At 46.6% G+C, this 27,290-nt stretch overlaps 1 protein-coding gene and 1 pseudogene across 2 annotated transcripts; both read right to left on the bottom strand.

Annotated features, from left to right (window-relative positions):
* Positions 1 to 2,103: 2,103 nt before the first annotated feature.
* Positions 2,104 to 20,244, bottom strand: FCGR2B (Fc gamma receptor IIb). Of its 2 annotated transcripts, none has more exons than XM_060088354.1 (8): positions 20,066 to 20,244; positions 15,234 to 15,254; positions 13,192 to 13,449; positions 7,585 to 7,839; positions 6,822 to 6,944; positions 4,561 to 4,617; positions 2,690 to 2,727; positions 2,104 to 2,574 (listed from the first exon to the last, which is right to left on the bottom strand). In XM_060088354.1, the coding sequence occupies exons 1-8, from the start codon at positions 20,175 to 20,177 to the stop codon at positions 2,485 to 2,487; spliced, it is 954 nt and encodes a 317-aa protein (XP_059944337.1). In that variant the 5' UTR covers positions 20,178 to 20,244; the 3' UTR covers positions 2,104 to 2,484. The 2 variants fall into 2 exon arrangements, with proteins under 2 accessions (XP_059944337.1, XP_059944338.1); XM_060088355.1 differs by having other exon boundaries at positions 13,192 to 13,446.
* Positions 9,721 to 12,977, bottom strand: LOC132483750 (polyhomeotic-like protein 1; annotated as a pseudogene).
* Positions 20,245 to 27,290: the final 7,046 nt, after the last annotated feature.

Raw genomic sequence — 27,290 nt, 5'->3', positions numbered from 1 at the left:
GTTTTCAGTCATAGTGTCACTCTGCTCAAGATTTAAATTCCAGGGAAACAGCTCCTGATTGATCCAGTTTGGGGTGCATGCTCTCCTCTAAAATCAGGCATGAAGTCAGCCCACCTACCCACTTGGACTGAGGGGAGGTAGAGCTATTTAGTCAAAGGGAAATCAGGCTCTGTTACTGGAATCAGGGGAAATTCATGCTGGATAGGAACACTGTCCATTATAATTGGATTGGCAAAAATTAAAAACACTCAACATTGACAGGGGGTCAGGAAATGGGTACCCTAATATGTCCTCCTTTGGGAGGACATGTAAATTGCTTTCTTAAAGATAATATGAGAGTATCCTTTGAGCCAATGATTCTACTGCTAGGAATTTATCCTGCAGAAATACACGTGTAGTCAAAATAATCATCCAAGAATGTTGGTCATTGAAGTATTGTGTATAACAATGAAAAAGCGCTAATATTTAAAATGTTGGTTAAATAAAATATGGCATAGAATTTGTTCTATAGAATACTATATAAACCTTAAAAAAATACTTCCATGGAAGAGCTCCATAATAAACTATTAATCAAAATAAACCAAATGCATAAGCATATGTAAAGTGTGATCCCATTTATGGCCTTAAAAAACTATAAATATGTATTAGATGCATATCAAAAAAAAAAAACAAATATACTCCAAATGTTCGATAGTGGTTACCCACAGAAGGGAGAACAGAATGGGGATGAGGGGCAAAGACAAAATGGAACTCTCAATTTTCCTCTTTATATTTCTGTATTATTTGAGTTTTCATGCTCACAATGAGTATGAGTTTTTGCCTATATGTAAAAATCTAATGTGATCCATGTGTTTATACATATTGCTATAGTCAGGAATGTGGATTGACATCTTTTAAACCTTAGCATTAGATGCAAGCTTTTATATACAGAATGGATAAACAACAAGGTCCTACTGTATAGCACAGAGACCGATATTTAATATCCTATGATAAACCATAAGGGAAAAAATATTAAAAAAAGAATGTATATATATATGTATAACAGAATCACTTTGCTGTACAGCAGAAATTAACACAATATTGTAAATCAACTATACTTCAATAAAAAAATATTAAAACCGAAAAAGAACACTTAGCATTGATTGTTTGTGATTTGTGAATTTATAGGTAATCTTAATTATCTTTTTTGCTTATCTGTATTTTAATTTTATTTTAAAAATTAGCAGAGTAAAATAATTTACATATAAATAAGTTGCTACCATGTAATGTATAAATAAAGGGACATACATTGTTACTATAAAAATGGGCATGAGTATGTGAACAAGAAAATCGCAAAAGAAGAACTATGAATGGCTAATACTCTTAAATGCTCTAATTCTAAAGCATGTAGTTTGGCATAAAGTAAGCCCCTCAATAACCCAGTAACTGCAATTACTATTCCTTATTATTATAACAATATGTGAGTATAAATACAGTATGTGAGTATTATAGAAAGCTATGGAAACTACCCAACAAAGGAAGCTGCTAAATCCTGATTGCAAGAATGTTGCACAGTGAAGCTCTTAGAGTCCCAAGAAAAGGAGCCCTCTCCAAGGGCACCAACCAAACTCCCAACGAAGCTGTCAGTCACGTTTCTAACCTACCGGGAACTTCTCTGAGAAGTTCACATCCTTCTGTTAACTATAATAGGAGAGCAGGGCAGAGTCAGCAGTCTCCACTGAGGACTCATCTGAAGTTTGGCTTCCTGAGAACTGGTGTTTATTTGTCATGGGAGGAAGGGGAAGAAGACATGAAAACAAGAACACAAATTCATTGGAAGACGGATATTCAGTTTTTAGAAGAGGGGTACTCGTCCTACACTCCAAATCTTTTCTCTCCCTCACTTCCTACCCATTACTACCTTCCAAGATTCTTACCATTGAAAAGAAACAGACCCCAAATCAGTCTACACTCCAACTGGCACAGCGTTTAAAAGGTAATGTTGTTAGTGTAGTATTTTATTATAAAAGTAATATATGATCTGTACAGAAAAATTAACAGAGAAAATGAAAAGCACCAATAATTCCACCACCCTGAAACAATCACTTTTAATATATTGGCATATGTTAGTCTATCTCAACATTTTTGAAATCATACATATTTATCTAATTTTTCTCATGTAACCTGTAACATAAGCATTTCCCATGTTTCTACAATCTCTTAATAAAGGTAATTTTCACTGGCTTTGTGGATGTATAACAGAAGAGTCCTGATGGCGAGAAGTGCTGAAGCACAGAAGAAATCAGCAGTCAGTTATTTGAGACCATATCGTCTGTGGCTTTCAAAACAGGGAGCTTCAGGATTCACATAGATAACTCTGGAAGAGTCATTCTCCTTTAGAACTGCAGCATCCTCTTCTCCTCCTTCAGAGGAATTCAGGACAGAAGACACCAGATCTTGGCCTCTCTGATTCTCTTCCCCAAGTCCCAGGCAAGACAATGAAAACTAAATGTGGTTCTGGTAATCCGACGACTCTGTTTCTTCCTCTGCAACTTCCGGATACGAGAGAAGTGAATAGGTGACTGTATTCTCAGCCTAGAGAAAGCAGAAAGGAGCAATGGGGATCCACAGAGAGGTCACAAGAATGAAGGCAACAGAAGAAGTGGCAGGGGAGAAGGAGAAGGAAAAGCAGGTGGCTGGGATGGCTCACCTCCATTTTGGCAGCCTCTTCAGCATCAGTGAGATTGGCTGTGGGCAAAAAGAACAGAGATCAGTGGGGCCACTGCCTACCTGCGCTGCTGCTTGAGGCCCAGACCAGGCTTGAGGCGAGGACCACTGAACCCCAGCTCAGGCCTTCAGGCCAAAAGCTTCATCCCCTGGGGATCTGAGATATACTGGGGAGGAGATGGGGGTGTTGAGTATTAGAGTGAAGTAATCCAGATTTTTGCCAGCCACAGATGGTGGCCTTTCCACATTGGCCAGATGTAGTATATCTTTGTTGGAACTTTGAAGAATCTGACACTCCCTGATCTCATAAAGAAAGAAAGCATGAGAGTGAGAGTGAGCAAGGGAGGCTGGAGGGAAGGAAAGAAGGAAGCAAGCAACCCAGCCAGCACTCTCCCTGGTAAATATCTAAAACACATCCAAATGTCCTCATGTTTTTGCCAATAAACTCACTTTGCCAGTGCGAAAAGCAGCCTCAGTAACTGCAAAGCAGCATTCCTCAGGAAGTGGGGAGGGAGTCTGAGACAATGCATCTAGTGTCTTCATTCATCTCCAGGACACAATGAGTCCCTGTGTGCCATGCTCCAACTTCTGGAACAAACCACGTCCTGAATTCTCCTTCTAATGCACCCCTCAACCATCCCGGCAACTTAGCTGTGCCTTTTGGGAAACCATCAGCCCCAATGCCTTCCTGTGAAATAAATGCCTTGTGAAATATATTTATGCCAGTGTAGGTAGAAGCAAACATCAAAATGGCTAATCCACTTGTGTTTGCACTTTTTCTACGGCAGTTTGGCCCTGGTGAAGACTCTGGTCCATATCCCCATTTGGCCTGGCCACAGGACATAGGGGCCTTGCTCAAAGTGCAGCCGGACAGCTGTGCCATTTTGCTCAAGCTCTCAAACCTGTTGGCTCTGCTCTGAGTCATACTCCAGCCATCTGAGGTGGAGTCCTCGAGGGCTTCTTTTTCCTGTCCGTTTCTGCTGTCTGGGAGTCCCCAGAGAAAGTTCCAGTCCCCTTTGTGCTCTGGTTTTAACTGCAGTCAGGAAGTCGCCTGGACTATTACTGCTCCTTTAACACATTCCCACTTGGGCCAGGGCTTGGATGGTCACTGACTCTCAGAATGTCAGGCCTGGAAGGGCTTAGAGATCACCCAGGCCAACCCACTCATCTCCTCAATGAGGTGACTAAGCCCCAAGAGGGGGAATGACACTCAAGATTCCATTTTATGATAGTGACAGAGCTAGAGCCAGGCCTGCATTTTAATAAGCCGACACGAGTGGGCATTAGAACCAAGCTTTGCCCACAGAGTAAAGCCCACTAATGCACATAGTACCCCAGAACTTTCTCAGGCCAAAATCTCCTCTTAATGTTCCACTAAGAGGTGAGCCCTGTTACCCTTACCCAATCATTCCACAGAGACAGACTCTGCAGCAAATCTAGGTTTTATTCCTTAGGGCTCGTTCTCCTTTCCTCTAGAATTTTATCCCCTTAATTCTATTTGCCTTAGTCTTACAGTGTCTAACCCCGGTCCTCTGCCAGCTCTTCCAAAGCTCCACAGAAAGACCTAAGTATCTCTGATGTCCTGCTCTGGAAAAATCCCCAGCAGTCTGGCCCCGGAAACTCGGACAAGGCCCTCGCCTCTCTATCTAGGACAGGTGTTCACCTTCTCCTTGTCTCCAGTGAGGTCCTCTTTAGGCCCAGGAGTTAGTCTCAGAACTGACCAAGAGATTTGAGCCCCTGCCCTCCTCCCACTGCCCCCTCCCTCTCCTGTGCTCCCAGCAGAACTCACACAAGCAGCTTCTTGATGCAGAAGGCAGGGTGTCATTGAGCCCCCAGAGGGGGAGCTGCACTCACCTGGTTCCTCAGGGAGGGTCTCTCCCATTTCCCTGTGCTCAGGGGTTCCTGGGAGAGCTAGGAGGGGGCACATAGGAGGTTAGTAGGATCATGGGGTAGGACCTGAGTCTTCAGGACCAAGGACGACCAGAGGCAAGATTGGGTTAGAAACAACACACACCCTTCTCCCACACAGACGCCTCCTCTCCTCCCCACTGCCCAGGGACTGCCCTAGCCTGTAAAAGGGCTGGTCTAGAGAGATGTAAGTTGGCTAGGTTAACAGCAGGGACTCCTGGGACTGTCAGAAAGGCTATTCTATTGCATCTTTCTTAAGCTTGCTCTGCCTTTTAAAAAACACCTCTTTCTCCCTCTCGGTATCTCTCCCTGAATCTCTACATGTACTTAACATCAGGAACTGAGGTCTTGGCTATGAACCAACTGCAAAGTGCTTTGTGAGGTATTAGCAGTATTATTTTCTCTTTGTCAATGGCTCTGAGTCTTTTTTCCCTTTTACGTTCTCTGTATCTGGATATCTTTAGCGCTTTCTCTCACCAGCAAGCTAGCTTTTCAGTGTTATGAATCGTGACCATTTGCTGATTAGACTTGTATGGCACCTTCCCTTCTGTCGGCTTTTTTACGTTAGTACTATGGGGGAAGGAGGCTGCTTTCCAAGAGTTGAAGTTCTTCAGCTGATCAGTCAGTGAACAAATGTTTGTTGACCATCTTGCTGCGTGGCAAGCATGTGCTAGGTGCTGGCGGGGGGCGGAGGGGGGGCAGCGCAGAACAAGGAGACGTGGTTACTGCCCTCCTGTGCTCTTGCCAACCCCTTTGGAATACAGCTTAGTTCTTCAAAGGTAGCCTACGTGGATTCCGTGACCTGGAATACAACCTTCTGCCCTGCTTCATCTCTCCTTTTATTCTGCCTCGTAATTTATGGCTTCAGTGGTATCAAACTGCCTACAGCAACCTCCTTACTCTTCCATGATCCCCATCCTAGCCACAATGCTTCTCATTTCCATGTCTTGGCTCCCATGCCTCGAATGCTCTTCTAGTCCTCCTTGCCTGGTTAACTGCTACCCTCAAACATCACCTCCTCCATAACGATAACAACTCACACTATGTGATTGTTTGCTGTCTGCTCGCTGCCGACTCATTCACCCTCATAACCCTGGGAGGTAGGTTCTATTCGTGGCCTCATTTTTCAGATGAAGAAACTGAGGCACAGAGAAGGTGAATGTGATGAGAAAACAACTTGTATTTTCCTGAAAAAAACAACTTTGTTTTCCTGAGTTGCTGCCTAGGCATTTTACAGTATGATAACCTGCTTACACCCAGAATCGGAACATTTAAGATAAGGACACGAGTTCAGGATTCCTGCCGTAAGTTCTCGCTTTGCTTTTCCTGGGGCACCTTTGAAAATAACCACTTAGCGTTAAGCCCGCAAAATAGTGTCCTCCACCCCAATCACCTTATAAGTAATAGCTGCTTGCTACACTGCTCTCTCCTGCTCACCCGTGACCGGGCACAGAGGACTGCCACCCCCTTTCCCATTTCTGGGATCTGTGAGCAGCAAGTCTTGTGACTCGACTTCCTTTGTGTGAGTGTACCAAAACTGTACTTTCAATCAAACTGACCCCGGGGTTTTCACTTCCCCAATCTGGGAAGTGAAATCAGATGCTGAGGGAGCTGCCAAGCCCATGTGGGTGGCTTGTGCCTCCCCTTTCAGCAGGTCATGACCTGCATATTCTTAAATTAATACACCAACTCCATCTTCTCAACGTATTGCATACCTAACTCACCCAACGTTATCCAGCTGGTGAGCTGAGGGGCTGGGATTTAAACTCAGGCAGTCTGGCCCCACCAGGTGTGCTTCAGTCAGGACACAACACTGCATTCCTGTGAAGCCTTCTCTCACTGCCCCGGCCCATGCTGGGTTGCGCCAGCTCTTCTGTCCCCCATCACAGCCTTTGCATTCTCTAATACTGATCTTATCCCCTCTAAGTATACTGATCTGTTTGCATTTCAGTCTTCCCCACAATATTATGAACTCCCTGAGGGCACAGACTGAACTTCTTTATCCTGGCATAATCCACAGAGTCTATCACAGTGCTTGACACATAAGCAAGTTTGTTCAGGCCTGTTAAATGAACGAATGAATAAAATATGGGACTATATTTGAATGCTAAGGATTCTCTAGCCCAAAGATAAGGGTTCTAGCAATGTTTGGGGTTAGGGCCTTGAGTAAGTAGGAACTGATAACAAGACCAAGGGGAGGCACAAACCTGAAATCTGCTTTCGCCTGAGGTAGAACCAGGCTACTATGGCACCAGCAATAGCCACTGCAGCAATCCAAGCAACTACAGCCACCGCTATGGTCACCGACAAGGAGTTGCTCGAGCTGGACCCTGGGGAACACAGGCGTCAGAACAGGCAGTACCCGTCCCTGTCCCTGCTCCAACGCAACACTCACTTCCCCCCTCAACTTCACCAGCACAGGATTTCTGGAACTGGGCTTGTGCCTCTCCCATACCCACGTTTCTCTGCTAATCAAATGAAGGCACGCTGTTGAGTGTGTAAGGCAGAGGGAAGGGTTCCTCTTAGCCCTCGGGGATGGCAGAGAGGGTGGACCTGACGCCTCCACCACTGTACCCAGCACAGCCTTGAACTGTCAAGGACATGCCATGCCTTTGAGAGTGAAAGGACATATCATGAGACATGAGAAGAAATTAGGAAAAATCCCAGCTCTTAGGAATGTCCAGGCGCTTAGAGCTTCTGCACCAATGAGAGAGCTCTGTTCCGCTGCTGGGCTTGGTGTGATGGGGCCTACATTTCAAAGTGGAACAACAGCCTTGTCACCTATCACCTGGAAGCTGAGGGCTCCAAGCTCTGGCCAGTACTTAGCAAGGTGCCATGCCCCTGCCCTTTGCTCCAGAGCCCAGGTTTGCTGCTAGGGCATTTCTCAGATCAACCTGTAGGTCCATGTGACCTTACCCCTAATTGTCTAACCCCTCCTCTCCCCTCCTTTCATCTTCACAGAGTTCCCACCTTGGACAGTGATGGTCACAGGCTGTGATGAGTGCATTGTCTGCCCAATAAATCCCGTGCAGTGGTACTCGCCACTGTGACTGAGGTTTGCTTGTGGGATAGAGAAGGTGGAACGCAGATGAGAAAACATCTTGGATTTTCCATTCTGGAAGAATATGACCTTATTCAGAGGGCTGTTTTTCCAGCTGTGGCACCTCAGCACGATGGGCTTCCCTTCCTGGAACACGAGGCTGGGGGTCTGGAGCAGCAGCCAGTCTGAAAGACACAAAGGGACCACAGGACCCAGGAGGTCTTGACTCAAATCCGAAACCCAGACCATCCTTACTGGTGGGCCCCTGTGTGTGGAGGGAAGAGCCTAAGTCTGGAATCAGACACCCCTGGTCTGTAATTCTTGCTCCATCATGTATGAGCTCTGTGATCTTGGGCAAATAATTTAACTCTTCTGGGCCTCCATTTCCTCGTATGTGAAAAGAGTCACAATAATACCATTAGCTATCTACAGTAGTCACTGGCACATAGTAGGTGCTCAGGATATGCTTGTCTTCCTGTTTCTGTCCTGCCCAACAGGCCTCTTTCTGCAGGAAGGATACAGGAGACCCAGGAGTACAGTCCCTTCCCTGAGGGAGGGAGGGAAAGACCCAGTGTGACATAGGAGACAACATGTGAGGGGGACACAGCAGAGTCAAGTGTCTTTGGGGAAAGTCACGGACATCTAACAAATATTAGCTTATTTGGTGCATGTTAGTAAATATGGAATTTCACTTCAGCGGGGACTTTGGCAGCAGTGACACGGGTGGGCCATTAGCCTGCTGTGTACTTTTTCCCCCCGATTTTCATCCTTTCACTGAGGAAAAAGATATTTAATTTCTTTGTCATATAGGGAATAGAGGCTAAGGTGGGTACTTATAATCTGACCTCAGCCCACGCATTCCTTTTTCCTAAAGCCATAGGACAGAGTAGAGTTGGAATTGGAAAGAAAGGGTAGAAAACGATAGATACGTTGGAAGGGAGCCGGGACATGAGAAAGAAATGACAACAGCCACACGTGTGCTAGTCACCACGATTATTAGCCCCTTCAGCAGATCGGAGTGATGCCAAAAAAGGCTCTACACTGGCCGCTGAGCCTGCCACAAATGCAGGAGAAAATGTTCAATACTGAGGGAGGGAGTGACAACGAAGAGAAAACTCTGGGCCACGGCTACAGTGGGACAATCCAGAGGGAAGGTGGGGAGCACCAGATCTTGGGACTTGGGTCACACAGGCCAGAAAACCCCACCTCTCCCACTGGGGAGCCACCACTGCGTTCCACCCATTTCCTCCCATCCTGTGTATTCCTCCTCTTGAGGAACTCAGGCCCTGACTAGAGATTCCACTCCAGGATTAGGTGAGCAGTCCTGGTTCCCTAGACTGCCTCTTTTTTTTTTTTTTTTTTTTTTTTTTTTTTTTGCGGTACGCAGGCCTCTCACTGTTGTGGCCTCTCCTATTGCGGAGCACAGGCTCCGGACACGCAGGCTCAGCGGCCATGGCTCACGGGCCCAGCCGCTCCGCGGCATGTGGGATCTTCCCGGACAGGGGCACGAACCCGTGTCCCCTGCATCGGCAGGCGGACTCTCAACTACTGTGCCACCAGGGAAGCCCTAGACGGCTTCTTTTATAAAGGTTGGATTGGGGTAGGTGGGAATGCTGAGAATTGTGAAGATTTTTTTTTTTTTTTTTTTTTTTTTTTGCGGTACGCGGGCCTCTCACTGTTGTGGCTTCTCCCGTTGTGGCCTCTCCCGTTGCAGAGCACAGGCTCCGGGCGCACAGGCCCAGTGGCCATGGCTCACGGGCCCAGCCGCTCCGCGGCATGTGGGATCCTCCCGAACTGGGGCACAAACCCGCGTCCCCTGCATCGGCAGGAGGACTCTCAACCACTGCGCCACCAGTGAAGCCCTGTGAAGATTTTTTGAAATGAAGTAGAACCCAGAGAAAATGTCAAAGCTGCTTCCATGTAGCACCAGCAACCAATTCCTGCACTTCTCCTCCCTGTCTGGGGAATCCCCTCTACTGCAGGTGCACATCATTAGAACAGCACTTGCCTCTCAGCAAAGTCTCTAATGGTACCAGGTTGTAACCTGGACAGTGGAAGGGGCAGCCTTAGGCTGGTTTGTGCAAGAGGGCCACCTTAGGTCTCCTCGAGGACAATTTCTTGGTGCAGATCATGAGGGCCGGGCCGAGCTTCATGTTCACGGCACTCACGAGGTGTTCTTTAGGTCAAAAAAGGGCCTTTCCATCCATCTCCTGGGAACAAAACTCCTCTGCAATCTCCTGGAAGCCTTGTAGAGAAGCAATAAACTCATACACCTCCTCTGCACTCCAGTGGCTAAGATTACTGGACAGGAACACAGGGTTGATGCAATGAATCCTGATGTAGGCACAGCTGTATGGAGGTTCCCTGGGTCACATTCCCCATGTCCATCTCTCACCGATAAAGGCCCAGGGACATTGGAGAGAGTTCTTTACCATGACTGAAATTCTCTGAACCCCAGCTAGAGTCCTCCTGACCCCTGTGGCACTTGCCTTGGATCTTAGCATGGGTGATGACAGAGGAGCTGCAGCAGGGTCCACACCGGTGAACACAAGGCATAGTGGGCTTCCTGAAACTTTTTCATGTTTCTCCTCTTCAACCAGAACTGGCAGCTACAGTTCGCACTGTACCTTTTAGTACGTCATGGAGCACAACTCTTTAGTACAACTCTTGGAGTCACAAAACTGTTCTCCAGGACTGTACTTCCCACAGTGCTGGAACTTCAGGAGATTTGTCTTCTTGACTACTCAGCAGATGGGCTCTCCCCTCCCCAGGGGCCACCTGACTGATTCTCATTCAGCTCTGTCGGGAGGCCAGTCTGTAGTGGCTTTTCAGTAATGGAGAACAGCACACTGGGACAGGTTCTGCTCCGTCCTGGATACCAAAGCCCTCAATCATGTGGGTGAGCATCTGGGGCTTCACAATGGCTTGTGGAGGTTTGTTTGAGTCACCATTTATCTGGACACCATGGCTAGTGTAGGAGGAGGTGCTGATGGGCAGGGGCCACGGCTGTTAATTCACTGCTTGGTGAATTAGCATTCCCACTGGTCACTAGTTCAGCTTCTTCTCCAAGCCTGCTCTCCTCCTCCGTGGCCTTGGGGCTCTCTGCTACTGGAGAAGCCCTGGCAGGAGCATGGAACCCAGCGTGGAGACGTCATCGCCCTCCTCCTTGCATTTGACAGCCAGCGCCTGGGTTTGCCCGGCAGGTGCACGGACTGCATGCAGAAGACAACAGGGACCTGGACTGTGGTGGCTGAGGGGCAGTGAGACTTGTGGCTGCTGCTGGACCAGCTGGAGAGGTGTAGCTGTGGGGAGGGTACCGGAGCTGATGGTGCTGGAGCTGTCGCCAGTGGTAGATAACAATCTGCCGCCACATCACCACCTGTTTCTCCAAGAGCTGGATCTGTTGCTGTTGCTAAATCAGTGAATGGGGCTGGATCTGTGTGTGGTGACTGAGCTAGTAAGGGTCTGGCTGGGAGCAGGTGCAGCTGTCCTGTCTTGCTGACCACTCCCACCTGCTTCTGTCTTCTTGGCCACTGCACTAGCTGCCCTGGATCAGTCACTGTTGGGGATGCAGGCAAGGGCTCCACCACTCCTGTGCCTTTCCTGGGAGAGCTCCAAGCACCACCTATTCCTGAGGAGGGCCACTGACCCAAAGGCCCAGGTGGGTGGCCACTTCCGCCTGGACCCATGTACCTTCGAATGCTCTTCCCACTGCCCCACCAGCTGGACTAAGGCTAAAGGACTGGCCTGAGGCCATAGAGGGAGCCTGAGCCACAGCTAGGGCCTGGCTAGAGGCCTGGGAAAGGCTAAACAGGGGAATAGCTTTCTGGGTGGAGCTTTGGGCTGAGCCTGTTGTTCCTCAGTGCCAAGGTCTTTACCTAAACTGCATCTACATGGACTCCAGCAGCCTGAGCAGACAGCCCCTCCTGCTGGAGTACTGCCACTGCCCTAATAGGCAAAAGGATGAGTTGAGAAGCTAGAGGCACATTCTGGGCCAAGGTCTGCTTTACCTGGAATAGGTTTCCCAGCTGTGGTCTTAGATACATCTGGGCCTGGGACAGGTTGAGGGGGAGGAGGTGGTGTTCCCCAGTAGCACACATTGGGTCAAAGTGGTAACACTGGGAGAGTTCACTCCGGGATTGGCTGGTGAGTTGGGAGGCTGATGTTGTGGCCAGATTGACTGAGGCCTGGGTGGTGCTCAGCTGCTGCGTTGTGCTGGTGTTTGGGGGAGCTGCCCTGCTGGCTGCCAGCAGTTGTGGCCACTAGATAGCAGCCAGGCTATGCAGCTGGGCCTGCTGAGCTGCTGCTCGACACGAACTGGTGGAGATACTGAGGCCCACGGAGCTGCCCCTGCAGTGCCTGCTCTGCCTGCTGTTCAGACCGTGGCACTGAGCTGTCTGGGAACGAGCGCTACCACCTGAGTAGGGACTCCCAGTGGTGCAGTCGGCGTTCTGTTGACTCTAGTCTCCATGATAGTGTTTCAGGGTCCCCAAGGCTGGTGCTCTGGCGCCAGGCCTTCACATCTAGCTCCCCACCTAGGTCCTTCAGGGTGGTGTCCACCTCATGTGCCAGGGTTCCTTGTCAACGCACCTGCTGGTCGGGTGGGAACTTGCTCAGTCTCGGGGGAGGGATCCCTCACCTCCACCCCTTCCTAGAGAGGCAGGAGCACTGAGGTTGAGGCCCTGCCAGGCCTCTGGGGCTTCCCTCCAGGACTGTCTTTTCCTGCTGAGCACAGAGGGTAGAGATTGCAGGCCTGGAGCTGCAGGCCCACTGGGCCTAGATACCTTCGAGGAGAATCTGAGAGTTGAGTGAGGGAAGGGGACTAAGTGAAGAATAGCAATGACAATATTCATCATAATCACACTGCAGCTTTTCTCTATGGAGAATGTTTTCTTGCCAGGAGCTTTGGAGGATCATTGATCTGTTCAGCAAACATCTATTAAGCCGTGTCCCATGCCTGGGGCTGGATATAAAAGGTGGTTAAGACACAACTTTCACCTCAAGCTGCACAGAGGGCACAGGGGCTGGGAAAGGCTGATTCTCACCAGAACCTGATAGGGGATAGAACCTGACAGCAGTAGTATCTCCACTGAGCTGATGAGGAAACTGAAGCTCAAAGGTAAATGAAATCATCATGTTTACATGGCTTTAATTTCCAGGGCTAGGATTCAGTTGTGGTCTGTCTCTGCACTTGCCTCTGCCATAAAAATGGAAGGATTTCTATGAATTAGGGATTTCCTTCTGCTTCTCTCATACCCAGCTGACTGTCAGTGGCCTGGTCACCTTCTTGCTCAGTCAGCACCGAGACAACACAGCCCAACATATTCTGAGAAATCTCTTAGGAACTTCCACCTCACCACACGTACTAAGCAATGGGGTGCGTGAAAAGAGAAATGAGTGGACAAAAACCCCTTCAAACAACTCACAGCCATGCTTCCCAGTAAGCAGGCAATTCCCCTTTCCAAAAAACCTCTGCCACGTAACAGATTTCTTCTATCCTTGTTCTCCCAGACTCTCCCAGGCCTTCCTCCACTGACCGGAAATCACATCCAGATGCACAGGGTCGCTGAGGCTGGTCTGCTCTCTCTGACACCTGTAGTCCCCGCTGTCATTGCTGCTGGCCTTAAAGCTATAGCTGGACTGGTTCTGGCTCTGGATGCAGCTCCCATTATGGAACCACAGGGTGAGGTTGCCTTCATACAGGTTGGTCCCCTGACACATCAGCGTCACGTAATCCTCCTTGAGCACATTGATCCACGCAGGCTGAATGCTCACCACAGACTTCGGGAGACCTGCTGAGGGCCAGAGAGAGAAGGCAGCATGAGGAAAGGGACCCCAAGGGCCTAAGCAGACCCCAAATCTCAGATGATGGAAAACTGTGGCCATGCTGGAGACATCAAGAGAGGAACCCAACCCAGAACTGTTGTGCAACCAAAGGCAGCTCCTCCAACTCATGCAGCCCAAATAGGGGCCCCCAGGAACCCAGGTTCTCTCAGGGAGCTTGCTTACTCCCCAGGGGAGAGGATAAGAGGTAGGGGAATGGGAGAGGGGGCAAGCAAACACACACACACACACACACACACACACACACACACATATACTACACACACATCCTTAGGGGAATCACTTTCCTCCCCTGTAAGCTGAGGCATTCGGACACTAGTGGATAAACTCTCTCCACAGCTGCAAGAAGACAAATGGGGACATCTGGTGGAGGTGCCAGGCTGAGAGTCAGACACCACGTTTCTGTTCTGACTTCTTCCATCTTTCTGTTTTTATTTGGAATAAAAATTTTTATTCGTATCGTTGCTGTGCAATATTATATAAGTTACAGGTATACAGTAAAGTGATTCACAATTTTTAAGGTTATACTCCATTTATAGTTTTTATAAAATATTGGCTATATTCTGTTGTACAATATACCCTTACAGCGTATTTTTTTTGAATTTTATAATTTTATTTATTTTTTTATACAGCAGCTTCTTATTAGTTTCTTTTTTCCTTAAGATGTATTTATTTCTAAATAAAAAGTAATAAATACATCTTTTAAAAAAAGAATGGAAGAAGTCAGAACCAAAAAAAATGATATATTTATTATTTTTTTATATTTTTGGCTGTGTCAGGTCTTAGTTGCGGCATGAGGGATATTTGTTGCAGTGTGGGGTCTTTCGTTGTGGTGCACCGGCTTCTTTCTAGTTATGGCGTGTGGCCTTCTCTCTTCTCTAGTTGTGGCATGCAGGCAACAGGACATGTGGGCTCTGTAGTTTGTGGCCCGTGGGCTCTAGTTGTGTAGGCTTAGTTGCCCTACAGCATGTGGGAATCTTATTTCCCTGACCAGGGATCGAACCTGCGTCCCCTAGCATTGTAAGGCAGATTCTTTACCACTGGACCACCAGTGAAGTCCCCATTCTTTCTCCTTTAGAATAGACCTGTCCTGACACCCAAGCACAGAGGAGCCTCTGTGGCCTCAGAAGAATAAGAAAGAGGAGAAAGGCTGGCAGGCCAGTCTAGGGAGCCCTGCGTTCAGTGGCCTAGGTAGAGCCCCATCCCACAACCAGTCCTGGGAGGTGGAGAGGTTAGTGGTGCAGAGAAAGCTGTGCCCAGCAGTGTTCATCCCACCAAGCTGCAACCAGTGGTATCTCCTATTTGTGTCCAAGGGAACAGGCCCTGAAGCCTTCAGATACATGCAAAGTAGAGGATTTATCAACCCATGGGGTTAACCTAAGCAAATCATGTGATTTTGCATGTGGCTGAAACTAAAATGGCCTGGGTTCATGATTTAGTTTGGAGAGAGGAAGGCAGCTGAGATAGAAGACAGTTATCTTGTGTGACAGAATCTGTGAGGTCTCACCGGAACAGAAACAGAAAGTCTGTGCCCCGTGGCTGCCCATCCCTGGCTTCCCTGGGAGGAAGGGAAGGAGGAAGGAGAAGGGGCCAGGGCATCTTGTGGGAGACGTTACTCTCACCTGGTTCTACCTCAGTCCTGGGTTGCTGGTGCATCCAGAGCACCTCCAGGGACGGTGAAGGGAGCAGAGAGAGAGAGTAGCTGGGGGAGGGAGAGGATGTGGTGAACACTTACCAGGTTTCCCAGCAACAGGAGCTGTAAGGGAGAAAGCAAAGATCAGCCTACTTTCTCATTAGATATGATGATTCATCATTATAAATAATCACCTCCTTGCAAATCCCCTTGACTCTCTTGCCAGTCTGTCTGCATTACGTTCCACATGGGTTGTCCATGCCTTTACTTCTTCAGCTGTGTATTAATGAAATTACCACATAAGCAGGCAGGCTGGTATCTCTGTAAATCTACTGTCTCCATACTCAAAGGGACACTAAACTGCCGTTCTGACACTTTTCTCTAGTACGTTTACTCTGTGGCTCTTGGTAGGGACAATCATTTTTTCCTCACTCCTCAAATTTTCCAGTCCTCTGCCTCCAGTCCCATCTCACTCAAAGATGATGCCTTCCTTTATCCTTCACAGAGAAAACAAACGCAGTTAGACAGGAGGTCTCACATCTTCCCGCAACTAAATCTCCTAACCTATTGCATCTCTATCCATCTTCCTTTCTTGGGTTTCACTGGGGATATCTCTCCTCCTATCTGTGGTCAGTCTCTATCCTAGGTCACATTCCCTTTCACCCGCTCAAGGATTTTCCTCTCTCTGTTATTCCCTTTCTCCTCTGCCTCACCCATTTCTCCCTCTCAGCTGGACCTTTCCTATCAACATAAATATATTCCAGGATCTTTCACTGAAAGGAAAAAATCTCACTTGACACCACATATAATTCCAAAATTATTTTTCTGCTCCCTTTCCCAGCCTGATTTCTCAATTCTTTTTCTACAAAGGCTGTCGTCATCTCTTCTCTTTCCAATCACTGTTTCATTCTCTGCAGTTTGAACTCTGCCCTCACCAGTCCACTAAAACTTTTCTTGTCAAAATCACCAATGATCTCAATGTCAAATCAAGTGGGCACAATTCTATTTCTCTCCCAGGTTCCCCCATATAAGTGTATATCTTCACCATCTGCCCAGGTACTCGTGCCTGAAAACTATAAGTCCTCTTTTATTCCTCTCTCTCTCCCAAACCCCATCAGCCTTTGCACCAGTCAAGCCATGATCATCCTGCTTCCAGTTAGTTCTTGAATATGACAGCTTCAGTCCATGTCCACACTATTTTAGGTCACCAGCAGCTTTCTCCCATCTCCTAATTTATCTCTTCCCTTATTTTGTTCCCCCGACAATACATTCCCCACAGAGAAGCTAGAGTTATTTTAAAAATAACAGATCAGATAATATCACTCTCCTGCTTACATGCCTTCAGTGCTCTTCCTTTGCTCTGAAAATAAAATGTAAATATGTACAAGGCCACACCTGACACAAGCCCTGCTCACCTCTCCAGCCTCATCTTGAGCCACACTTCCCCTACTCACTGAGCTCCAATAACACCAGACCTCTTCACATTCTTCAAACTTGGGGCTTTTCTGTATGCTGATCCCTATACTCTAAACCTGCTTTCTTTGTATCTTCAAATGGTTTAATCCTTATCATGTTTCAGGTCCTAGTTTAAAAGACACTTCTTCAAGGCTTCCCTTCCCTTCCCTGGTGGTGCAGTGGTTGAGAGTCTGCTTGCCGATGCAGGGGACGCGGGTTCGTGCCCCGGTCCGGGAAGATCCCACATGCCACGGAGCGGCTGGGCCCGTGAGCCATGGCTGCTGAGCCTGCGCGTCCGGAGCCCGTGCTCCGCAACGGGAGAGGCCACAAGAGTGAGAGGCCCATGTACCGCAAAAAAAAAAAAAAAAAAGACACTTCCTCAGAAAATTCTTGCCATATCATCCTGTTAACGTAGGCTGTTCTCTCATGTCCCGCGCAACAAGTTTTCTTATCAGAGTATCCTGTTTACAGATTCATAGCCATTTTCCAATTCATATTTATGCATTTGTGTTCCTTTATTTACTGTTTATATCCCTCAGTAGAATGTAAGCTCAAAGAGGGCAGTGGCCATATTAATTTTATTTGCCAATGCTCTGGAAATCATTCATTGAGTCCATCTAGGTGGGAGATAAGAGAGCCCCAAATTGCATTGACAATAGAACGTAAAGATGAGGACACGGGCATGAGAGAAATTTAAGAGGGAGAGAGAACATGGCACTTGAAGAGATATGGGGGTCTTGTAAATGGGTGACTAGGAAAAACATTAGTTGTGCTCACACAAATATAAATGTTAGGAGGAGAAGAACATTTGTGAGGGGAAGATGAGAGTTGGATTTTGAATGTGTTTTGTTTCTGAGCTGACAAATCAATTTTGAGGTCTCCAACCGGCAGGTGGAAATATGAAATTGTACTTGACACAAACAAGAAAAATAGGTTTGGAAATTATTGACACAGAAGTGATAGCTGAAAAGCAGAGTGTGCAGGGGTGACAATGTGGCAGTGCAGGGAATGGGTAAAGAAGCAGGACTAAGAGGAGGAGGAAGAGAAGAAACAAGTAAGAGATGAGAAAAGTAGAGAGAAGGCACCTTCCATTTATTCATTCAACAAATATTAGTGAATACTAAATATGTTCATACTCAGTATAATACTGTCACTGTGAGGGAGGCAAAGACCTTGTGCTTTAGGTCAGGAAGGCTGTCTCTCTTGTTCAGTGATAAATCTCCAAGTCCTAGAACAGAGCCTGCACATAGCATTTATTTAATTTTTAAACAAGGCAGTTTGTGGAATCCTGGAAAGCAGAGAATATGTGTACACACTGCCTGGCTCTAGATGAAAATCTACTTTTAAGAGTAGAATTGGAGGCCTTCCCTAGGGCTTCCCTGGTGGCGCAGTGGGTGATAGTCCGCCTGCCAATGCAGGGGACACGGGTTCGTGCCCCGGTCCGGGAAGATCCCACATGCCGCGGAGCAGCTGGGCCCGTGAGCCATGGCTGCTGAGCCTGCACGTCTGGAGCCTGTGCTCCACAACAGGAGAGGCCACAACAGTGAGAGGCCCATGTACCGCAAAAAAAAAAAAAAGTGTAGAATTGGAGCTTTATAAAGTAGGCAATGGAGCAGCACTGAAGGCATTTATGAAGTACAGTGACTCAGCCATAGCTGTAGTTGAAGAAGTCATGGCCTCAGTGTGCAGCATGGATTCGGAGAACAGGAGACAGGACAGTCAAGACTGGATCAGAACGTGGTGTAAAAATTGAGTTACTGAGCAATGAAGACCTAAATATGGCTGCCCAGATGAGAATGGAAAAGATGGAGTCAATCTTTGTGACTTAGCAAAAGGGCAAATGGATAAAAGTTCCAAAAGTCTCTCCCAGGAATCCTGTCTAGGCATCACATTGGTATCACTATAGCAGAGGTAGGGAAGCATGCCACTACTCCAGGCCTGAGCTTCTCCATACGAAAAGTGAGGTAGTTCAGTGCTCCTTTTTCATGCTATTCTGCTTCAATCCATTTCATCCTGCTCATGGGAGGATACTCTCTCTTCCTCTCCTCCACCTCCTGTCCCAGATACTCTCTCTTCCTCTCCTCCACCTCCTGTCCCAGATACTCTCTCTTCCTCACGTCCACCTCCTGTCCCAGTATCATCCAGCATTGAGGGCCAAGGCTCCCAGAGCTGAACGGATTTTACTACCGATCATAGTACATAACTTGGAAAGTGGCTGCATGTCCTCTGGGACCATACTGAAGCAGATTTGAGGGTAGATACTCTAGAAATTGAGCTTGGGGAGACATTCCTGGCAATAAGGCTCCCCTACTTGGTCTTCCCTAGACTCTTCCACACACCAGCACTATCAGTCCCTGGTCCCTAGCTCACAGCTGAGAACATGGTCAGAAAGGAGCGCTCAGTTGCAGCCTAAGATCCTGTCTTTCTATTTGATCGGTGACAGGACGTATCCCCATGTTTGTGCAGTGGAAAGAGACATGCATGGTTCCTCTGGTCCCACAACTGATTCTAGAATTGCCTGGCTTATGTATTCTCTGATCCCCATCCCCTGGATAACCCACACCCTCCTGTGCTTTTGCCCAGGGGAATCTCCTTTCACATAAAGAGAATAGGATTCTGCTGCCTGAAGTGGTTTCAGGAGCACAGAGAACAGCCACTGCCCCCAAGCACAAAGTGTTCCCCCCCACCTCCTATTTGCCTAAGACAGCATTAGCCCTCCCACCTAAGATACGGTCCCAGTGAAACACAATTTCTAAGGAAGGTAAACACCTTGGCCACTCATTATTCCTTCAAGTCTAGGTCACTAGACTTTGCTCACAGCTGGCTCCGCTCTGGGGGGTGGCAGAGCACCAGGGACCTGGGTGCCCAGTGAAATTGGGCAAAAGACTTAAAAAAAATGAACTCTGCTGGGCTTCCCTGGTGGTGCAGTGGTTAAGGATCCACCTGCCAATGCAGGGGACATGGGTTTGAGCCCTGATCCAGGAAGATCCCACATGCCGTGGAGCAACTAAGCCCGTGTGCCACAACTACTGAGCCTGCGCTCTGGAGCCCGCGAGCTACAACTACTGAGCCCACGCGCCACAACTACTGAGCCTGCGTGCCTAGAGCCTGTGCTCCGCAACAAGAGAAGCCACCGCAATGAGAAGCCCACGCACCGCGACGAAGAGTAGCCCCTGCTCACTGCAACTAGAGAAAGCCCGCGTGCAGCAAGAAAGATCCAACTCAGCCAAAAATAAATAAATTAACTAATTTAAAAAAAAAGAACTCTGCCAATTTCATAATTTGCCAAGGCCAGCAAGGTTGTCAGAATCTGATTTTCATCAGCCTGCCTTCATCCTCCTGACTTTCCTGACGTGCTTCACGCACCAGCCCTCATCCTTGCCCAAGCCCAGCCCCAACCGAGATGACAGCAGCTGAGTTAGAAAAGCATGCCTGCCTCTGTCCCTGCTCCACTGCCCCTCCTGGGGACCCTGCCTCACCCAGGAATAGCAGAGCCGTCCACAGTAGCATGTGGCCCAAAGGATGGCAGGATGTGCAGTCAGCTCGGTCACTCCTGGCAGCAGGGAGGGCTAGGAATGAGGGGATCCCCATCACCTCCTGGAGCGAGCAGGTTGGCTCTGACAGCCCAGCACAGCAGGCACAGACTTCTCTCGAGGCTTGACAGATTCCACCCCAGAGAACAGACAAGTTCTGGAGTCCAAAAGAGGAAGTGAAAAGAAGTGTTGTTTTTGACATTGGCTCCTCCCCTTCCACCCTCTTTCGTCTCAACTTTTCCCTCCCAGAAGTTTCAGGGTTTCCCAGAATCAATCTGGCTGAGTCCCACTCCAAATTCACAGAAAATGTGGAAACTGGGAAACAGATTCTCCTCTTCCTCTGGGGCCACAGCTGGGCTCAGCCTCTGGGAGGAAGAAGGGAATAAATGGTCACCCAAACTCAGCTCAGAACCTCCTGTCTGTCTCTCTGCTTAGAAAAGGCGATGGAGGAGAGTGTGTCAGCAGACTCCCCATACTTCTAGATCTATTTAGAGGCGCAAACACTGGCATCAGACTCCTCCTGAGATCGAACATAGCGACTTGAGGCCAGCCCCCACCATTTGATTTTCTTTATTATCATAATCCTGACTCTGTTTTGGATTGTGGAACAAGGACAAAGACGTTTGTCAGAGTGGCAACAGGATGATCACAGCCGTCCTCCTGTTCCCCTTTGTCGTTCACTCTTGTACTCATTCCTCCGACAAATATCTTTGGGCAGCAATTAGTGCCCTGGTTCTTTATCTTTCTTACCCATCACTGTTCTTATCACTATGGCATGGTCAAGAGCAGGGCTTTAGAGCTGCGTAAGTCTAATTTTGAATGACAGGTAGCTTCTCAGAACTACAGATTCCTCATCTGTATAAATGAAGATTAGCTTGCCTGTCCTTCAAGAAGGGTTTCTCAGCCTCAGTACTATTGACATTTGGGGCCAAATAATTCTCATTGTGAGGACCTGTCCTATACACTGTAGGATGTTTAGCAGCATCCCTGACCTCTACCCACTAGATGCCAGGGGCACCCCCTAGTTGTGAAAATAAAAATGTCTCTAGACATTGGCAAATGTTCTCTTGGGGGCAACATTGACCCTGGTTGAGAACCACCGCACTCAAGGTTTCTGAAAATTAAAAGAGAATTTGCGTGCTAGCAAAGTCCCTGGTTTCATTGTGGGTATCCAGTCAATGCTAGTTTCTCTTTTTTGCTTTCTGTTGTCACCCTCATTGACACTTGTTCACCCTCAACATCCCCAGAACATGAGTTGCTCTGGGATCTCTCTTGCGGCCCTTTGCTGGGGCCTCTCTCCCAAAAGCTCTCTGAGGAAGCAAGCTGTAATATTCAAGGAAATGACATTTTGAAACCTGTTCTTACACTTTGTGGTCTTCAGAAACCTCAGCAGCCCCACTCCTTTGGCCAAAGCTTTGCTACTTGCCCCGTTCTACCCCACCTACCAACCCCAATCTACCTCCAGCCCTTATCTGATTTTTAGGTGAAAAAATTTCTTTAACCACTGAAAAGACTTCCGTGAGCTGACATAACACCTTAAAGGTTAATTTTTTTTTTTTTTTTCAGTACGTGGGCCTCTCACTGCTGCGGCCTCTCCCGTTGTGGAGCACAGGCTCCAGACGCGCAGGCTCAGCGGCCATGGCTCACGGGCCCAGCCGCTCTGCGGCATGTGGGATCTTCCCGGACCGGGGCACGAATCCGTGTCCCCTGCATCAGCAGGCGGACTCTCAACCACTGCGCCACCAGGGAAGCCCTTAAAGGTTAATTTATATAATGGGACCCACACATTGGAGCCACCCCAGTGGACCAGGCCACATCATAAATCTAAACCTAAGTCAGCCTGCACTTAACAGGAAAAACCTGTCCAGGGACGTAACATACACCAGTCACAATCCTCCAACTCAGCTTTACTTAGCTTACCTTACTCTAGAAATCAGGACCTGTTAGCCTTATAAGGAAATTCCCAACCTCCTAGCCAGTCATGCCCTGTTTCCACATTGCCTCTTCTAAAGCTCTATAAAACTTGGTCTTGCCCAAATCCCTAGGGAAGAGTTCTCCACTGCTTATGAGGAACTGTACTACCTCAATCCATGGCTTGTTTTCCCTTGAATAATCTCGTAACTAAATTGTTTTAGTTTTATCATTGGACAGGTCAGGCATATCTCATTTTATTGTGCTAACCTAACTGCACTTTGCAGATATTGCATTTTTTACAAATTGAAGGTTTGTGGCAGCCCTCGTTGAGTAAGTCTATTGGTACCATTTTTCCCACATGCTTTTGGCTCACCTTGTGTCTCTGTGTCACAAAGTGGCACATTGGTAATTCTCACAATATTTTGAACTTTTTCGTTATTATTATATCTGTTATAGTGATCTGTGATCAGTGATCTTTGATGTTACTATTGAAATTGTTTTGGTATTTTCAGCAATAAGGTCATCGTAAATTAAGGTGTGTATATTGTTTTATAGACATGATGCTGTTGCACACTTCATAGACTATGGTATAGTATAAACATAGCTTTTCATATGTGCTGGGAAACCAAAAAATTTGTGTGACTCGTTTTATTGCAATATTGGCTTTATTACAGTGGTCTGGAAGCAAACCTGCAATCTCTCCAAGGTATAGCCTGTATTGTCAATGAGGTGTGATGTGAAAACAGCCACTGAAGATTCCCAGGCTGGCTCCTAGATGAAGGTGAAGGTTCCTACAGAGCCACTTTAGTTTGCTACCTCTCCAGCTGCTCTCCAGTATCTCTGGCAATTTCTCTCAGATCGAGCTCCACCTAGTTCCCACTTGGAGCTCAAGTTTGTTTGTTCTAATCCTTTTAGGTGGAAATTTGGGGTGTGAGAGACTTCAGATATTTCATGGGGAGACCTAGTAGGCCACAACATTTGAGTTTATGCCCAATCTCAGCAACAGTGTAAGGACCTTCAGGAGGTACTGACATATCTCAGGAACAGTGCTCAAGCAGTCAGAATCAGTAAGTCTTGTTGAACTAGGGAGAATTATTTAAATGAGGGAAAATAATAGGAGCCCTTGAAGCAAAAGAAAGCATGATGGCATCCATTAGGAAACTCACAAAGCTTGAGGTAAGTCCACAGCATGAACTGCTGAGGGACTTGGGGAATTAAATTAAGACAATACATGTGGACTGTACTGAGCGCTCAACACCTCCCTCTCAGACTCCTGGGCTAGGATAAGTTGGTCAAGGAATGGGTTAGATCAACAGTGGTCACATGCCAACCTCACAAAAATTTCCATGTAACAAGGTACACTGTTAAATACCACATAATCGGGGCTTCCCTGGTGGCACAGTGGTTAAGAATCCACCTGCCAGTGCAGGGGACACAGGTTCAAGCCCTGGTCGGGGAAGATCTCATATGCCACGGAGCAACTAAGCCTGTGTGCCACAACTTCTAATCCTGTGCTCTGGAGCCCGCAAACCATAACTACTAAGCCCACGTGCCACAACTACTGGAGCTCACGCACTTAAAGCCCATGCTCCACAACAATAGAAGCCACCACAATGGGAAGCCCACACACCGCAAGGAAGAGTAGCCCCCGCTAGCCGCAACTAGAGAAAGCCCACACGCAGCAACAAAGATCCAACGCAGCCAAAAGTAAATAAATACATAAATATGTTAAAAAAAAACACATAATCTGGTGGCACATCCCTATTAGGCATTAATTTGGCTCTAAGAGATCCAAGGCTTAGCTACACAAGTGGGACCCTTCAATATCAACGAATTAAGCTTGCCACCTTCTGGCACACCTGCCTACTTTATGTCTGATAAATGCAGTCCAAGAAGCTATAGATATCTACAAAAATGGCAACATCTTAGTAAGACAACCTAGAATGACAACGGCCATTATAGGGAATCTTCCAGTTAGACAAGATGGCTCATTTAAAAGTACACTTGAAAGTAAGAGTCCTCAAATCAAACAAACAGAATGGGATACCTATTTTAATTGGTATGCCTCCAAAAGGCTTCAAGAGTCCCAGAGAGCTTCATTGAAAGATTCATTGCAAAAGGGTAATGAAAAAGTAAAGACACAAGAGGTACCTAAAACAAAAGACTACAAGACTGATGTGACTCCTACTACTCCCCTGTCCTCCTTTACCTGAGCGCCCACAGTCTGCTAATCCTCTGTCCGAACTGCCTTTCCACTCTGAAGAGACTATAGAACTGTAAACAAGTCTGCCAAGTTAGTGGCCTTACAGATACCCCGTATCTACCCTCAAAGGAAGGTCACCAAATGGCCCCTCTCAGGGTTGGTGAGACTCTGAGGGAGTCTCTGGTAAACTGCTACCAATTATTCCCTTAAACAGCCAAGGGGACACTAAAACTAAGATTAATGGAAACCCTGTTAAATTCTGATAGATACCAGAGCTACACTCTAAATACCTCATGCTCCAGAGCCTCCAGAAGGGATCCTGGAAAAACTGGCAGAAGCTGGTGAAGGATGAGAATTCTTACCACAGTCAGGTCTCCCAGGTCTCTGTAGTGCCTGGTCAAGAGAGGAAAATAAAATTTCATGTTGTCCTTTCTTTTCCAAATTCAGGCTTTTTTGATTTTGGTTTTGGGGTATCTATTGGTTGTCAATTCTTCTCTCCCAGGGACAGCTCTTTTCTTCTGTTTGTCTCATTTTGTGTTGAGAACTTGACTTGGCAACCATCAGGTTGGGGCCCCCAAATTATGGCCAGGCAGAAATATGGGTTTGTAGTGTAAGCCCTGACAGTTTTCTTCTTTTTTGCAGTACAAGTGGCTGCCTTAAGCTTTGATTGCCAAGGCATCCATTTCAAGGGGCAGCCCTTTCAAAGAAGGCTATCTCAGCTAAACACAGTACCAACCACACAAGTAGATAAAGAGCCAGGCCGCCTCCACTCACTGAGGCTCCTTTGTTTTAGAGATTTTGGTAGATTTAAATAACTGACCAATTGGTCTACATGGTTTTTGTTTTTTCCATCCTGTCCTTTAAATTTCTGCTCTTACGTTTTAAATTCACCAATAAACAGTGAGCCCCCAAAACCCTAGGACCCACCCTCAGCCCCAGTAAAAGCAGAACCCCGGGCCCACGTGCACTCTCTGTCTCCCTATGACCTTGCTGTGTGGCCCCAGGTGTGCTGTGTAATTTCCAGGTGTTATAAGTTATAAGCCTCTATTTTTTTCAAAGTTTCCTGATGGTTATTGCTGAAGGGCATCTGGCAATCATTATAAGAACCACAAGAGCTGGTCCAACCACAACACTGGTTATTGATAGGCTGAGATCAGCACAAAACAGGGTTGCACCCCATTGGCTTCTGGGGTTCTGCTGACTTTTGCCAGCTCTCAGGGGAACTGTCTAAGTCTTCTTTCTCGTGGCTATCTCTGCAAGTCACTCTGGACCTTGGGAGGGTTCGTATCTTTTGTATCCTCTTTCAGAACACCCTTGGGTTCATGGGGTTGTTCAATACTGCCAGAAATATTTACTCTTTTTCCCAGCTGAAACCTGACAAGATATTTGAAAGGATTTTTTTAAAGTAGCACTATGGTCAGAAGTCGGTCAAATTGGAAGCTGATATTCAGAGCCTGATAGGACCTTTTTTTAAGGCCTTCTCCCCTAAGCTGAATGAAAGAAAATACTCCAAAAAAAAAAAAAAGTACAAATCTAGAACATAGAGTTCTTTTGGTTTGTATCTTAGTTAAAGATTTCCCTGATATAAAGAAGCAAAATGAAGATAATGTATAGTTGGATGGGTGGATCAACGCTTTGAGATTATTCAGGCTGCAACCCAATTCTTTGAGGAATTAAAAACAACTGTCCTGGGACTTCCCTGGTGGTGCAGTGGTTAAGAATCTGCCTGCCAATGCAGGGGACACAGGTTCGAGCCCTCGTCTGGGAAGCTCCCACATGCCGCAGAGCAACTAAGCCCATGCATGAGCCACAACTACTGAGCCCTCATGCCATAACTACCGAAGCCTGTGTGCCTAGAGCCTGTGCTCCACAACAAGAAAAGCCACCACAATGAGAAGCCCGTGTGCTGCAACAAAGAGTAGCCCCCGCTCACAGCAACTAGAGAGAGCCCACGCACAGCACGGAAGACCCAACACAGCCAATAATTAATTAATTAATTAATTAGGAAAAAACTGTCCTTGTCTTGTAAGATCAGAAGTGCAGCTCTAGAAAAAATGCAAAGCCAACCTATCCTTTTTACCAATTCCCAAACCTCCCCATTCATCTCAAAAATCTTGTAGGTGTCATAAAATTCTAGATATAGAAAATAAAAGTCCTTCTTGGAGGAACTTGCACTCTTACCCTGTGCCATTTCTTTGAAATTCAAACTTCAGAGAAGTAATCCTTATTAGGAAAAAAAAAAAAAAAAGGAAAGGCTATTTGGAAACTACGTACATGAAAAATTTTCAGTCTTCACAAATATTAGTAAAAAATTTAAGCCATCTGAGCAGGTAGTTTTAACTTATTCCACCTGCCTGAACCACAATTTTGACCCAACTGTTCTTTTATAAACCACTGAGTTTTGTATTATCATAGCTGTCTCATGGCTAAAATTTTAAAATGAAATTTGTAAGACTTCTGTTTGCATCTGTCTGTATGTTTATGTATGTCTATGTATATATGTTATAATACATACATACGTAGGTTTTTTCTACCTTCAGGTGGTACTGCCAAAATTAATTTGTAACGAGCTCTACTTTACTGGCTTAAAGAAATTTAAGCATTTATATAAATCAACTATACTCTCAGTAATACAGAAATTAACCCAAATGTTTGCCAAGGTCACATGATGTAAGATAAGCTTCTGTAAAATAAAGCTAGTTTAAATTTGTTGGTTTAATTCAAACAGGCATGTCTTCAGAGTTATCAGCATTAAATACCATACTTTTATTTTACCTAGGTTTACTAAAAGTCAAATAAGCTCCCTTTATCTCTGTTAGAGAATTTGTCAGCAAGAAAACTAACTTATGACGATGGTTAGCTGTTTAATGTCTCTTAAATTGTCATGAGGAATCTAAACATAGATGTTCAGAACAAGTAAATTAAATATATGTAAATAAGATACAAGTTTGTAAGTGAACTTTTGAAGAATTATTATGCTTTATGGTACATCTACTTAAAAATAGTTTCCAAAATTATTTTGGTTATTTGAATCCTAAAGTTACACTAAGGTAG

This window comes from Mesoplodon densirostris, chromosome 2, assembly GCF_025265405.1.
Source record: "Mesoplodon densirostris isolate mMesDen1 chromosome 2, mMesDen1 primary haplotype, whole genome shotgun sequence".
In the NCBI taxonomy this organism is placed as follows: Eukaryota; Metazoa; Chordata; class Mammalia; order Artiodactyla; family Ziphiidae; genus Mesoplodon; species Mesoplodon densirostris.
This window is presented reverse-complemented; position numbering and strand designations above follow the sequence as displayed.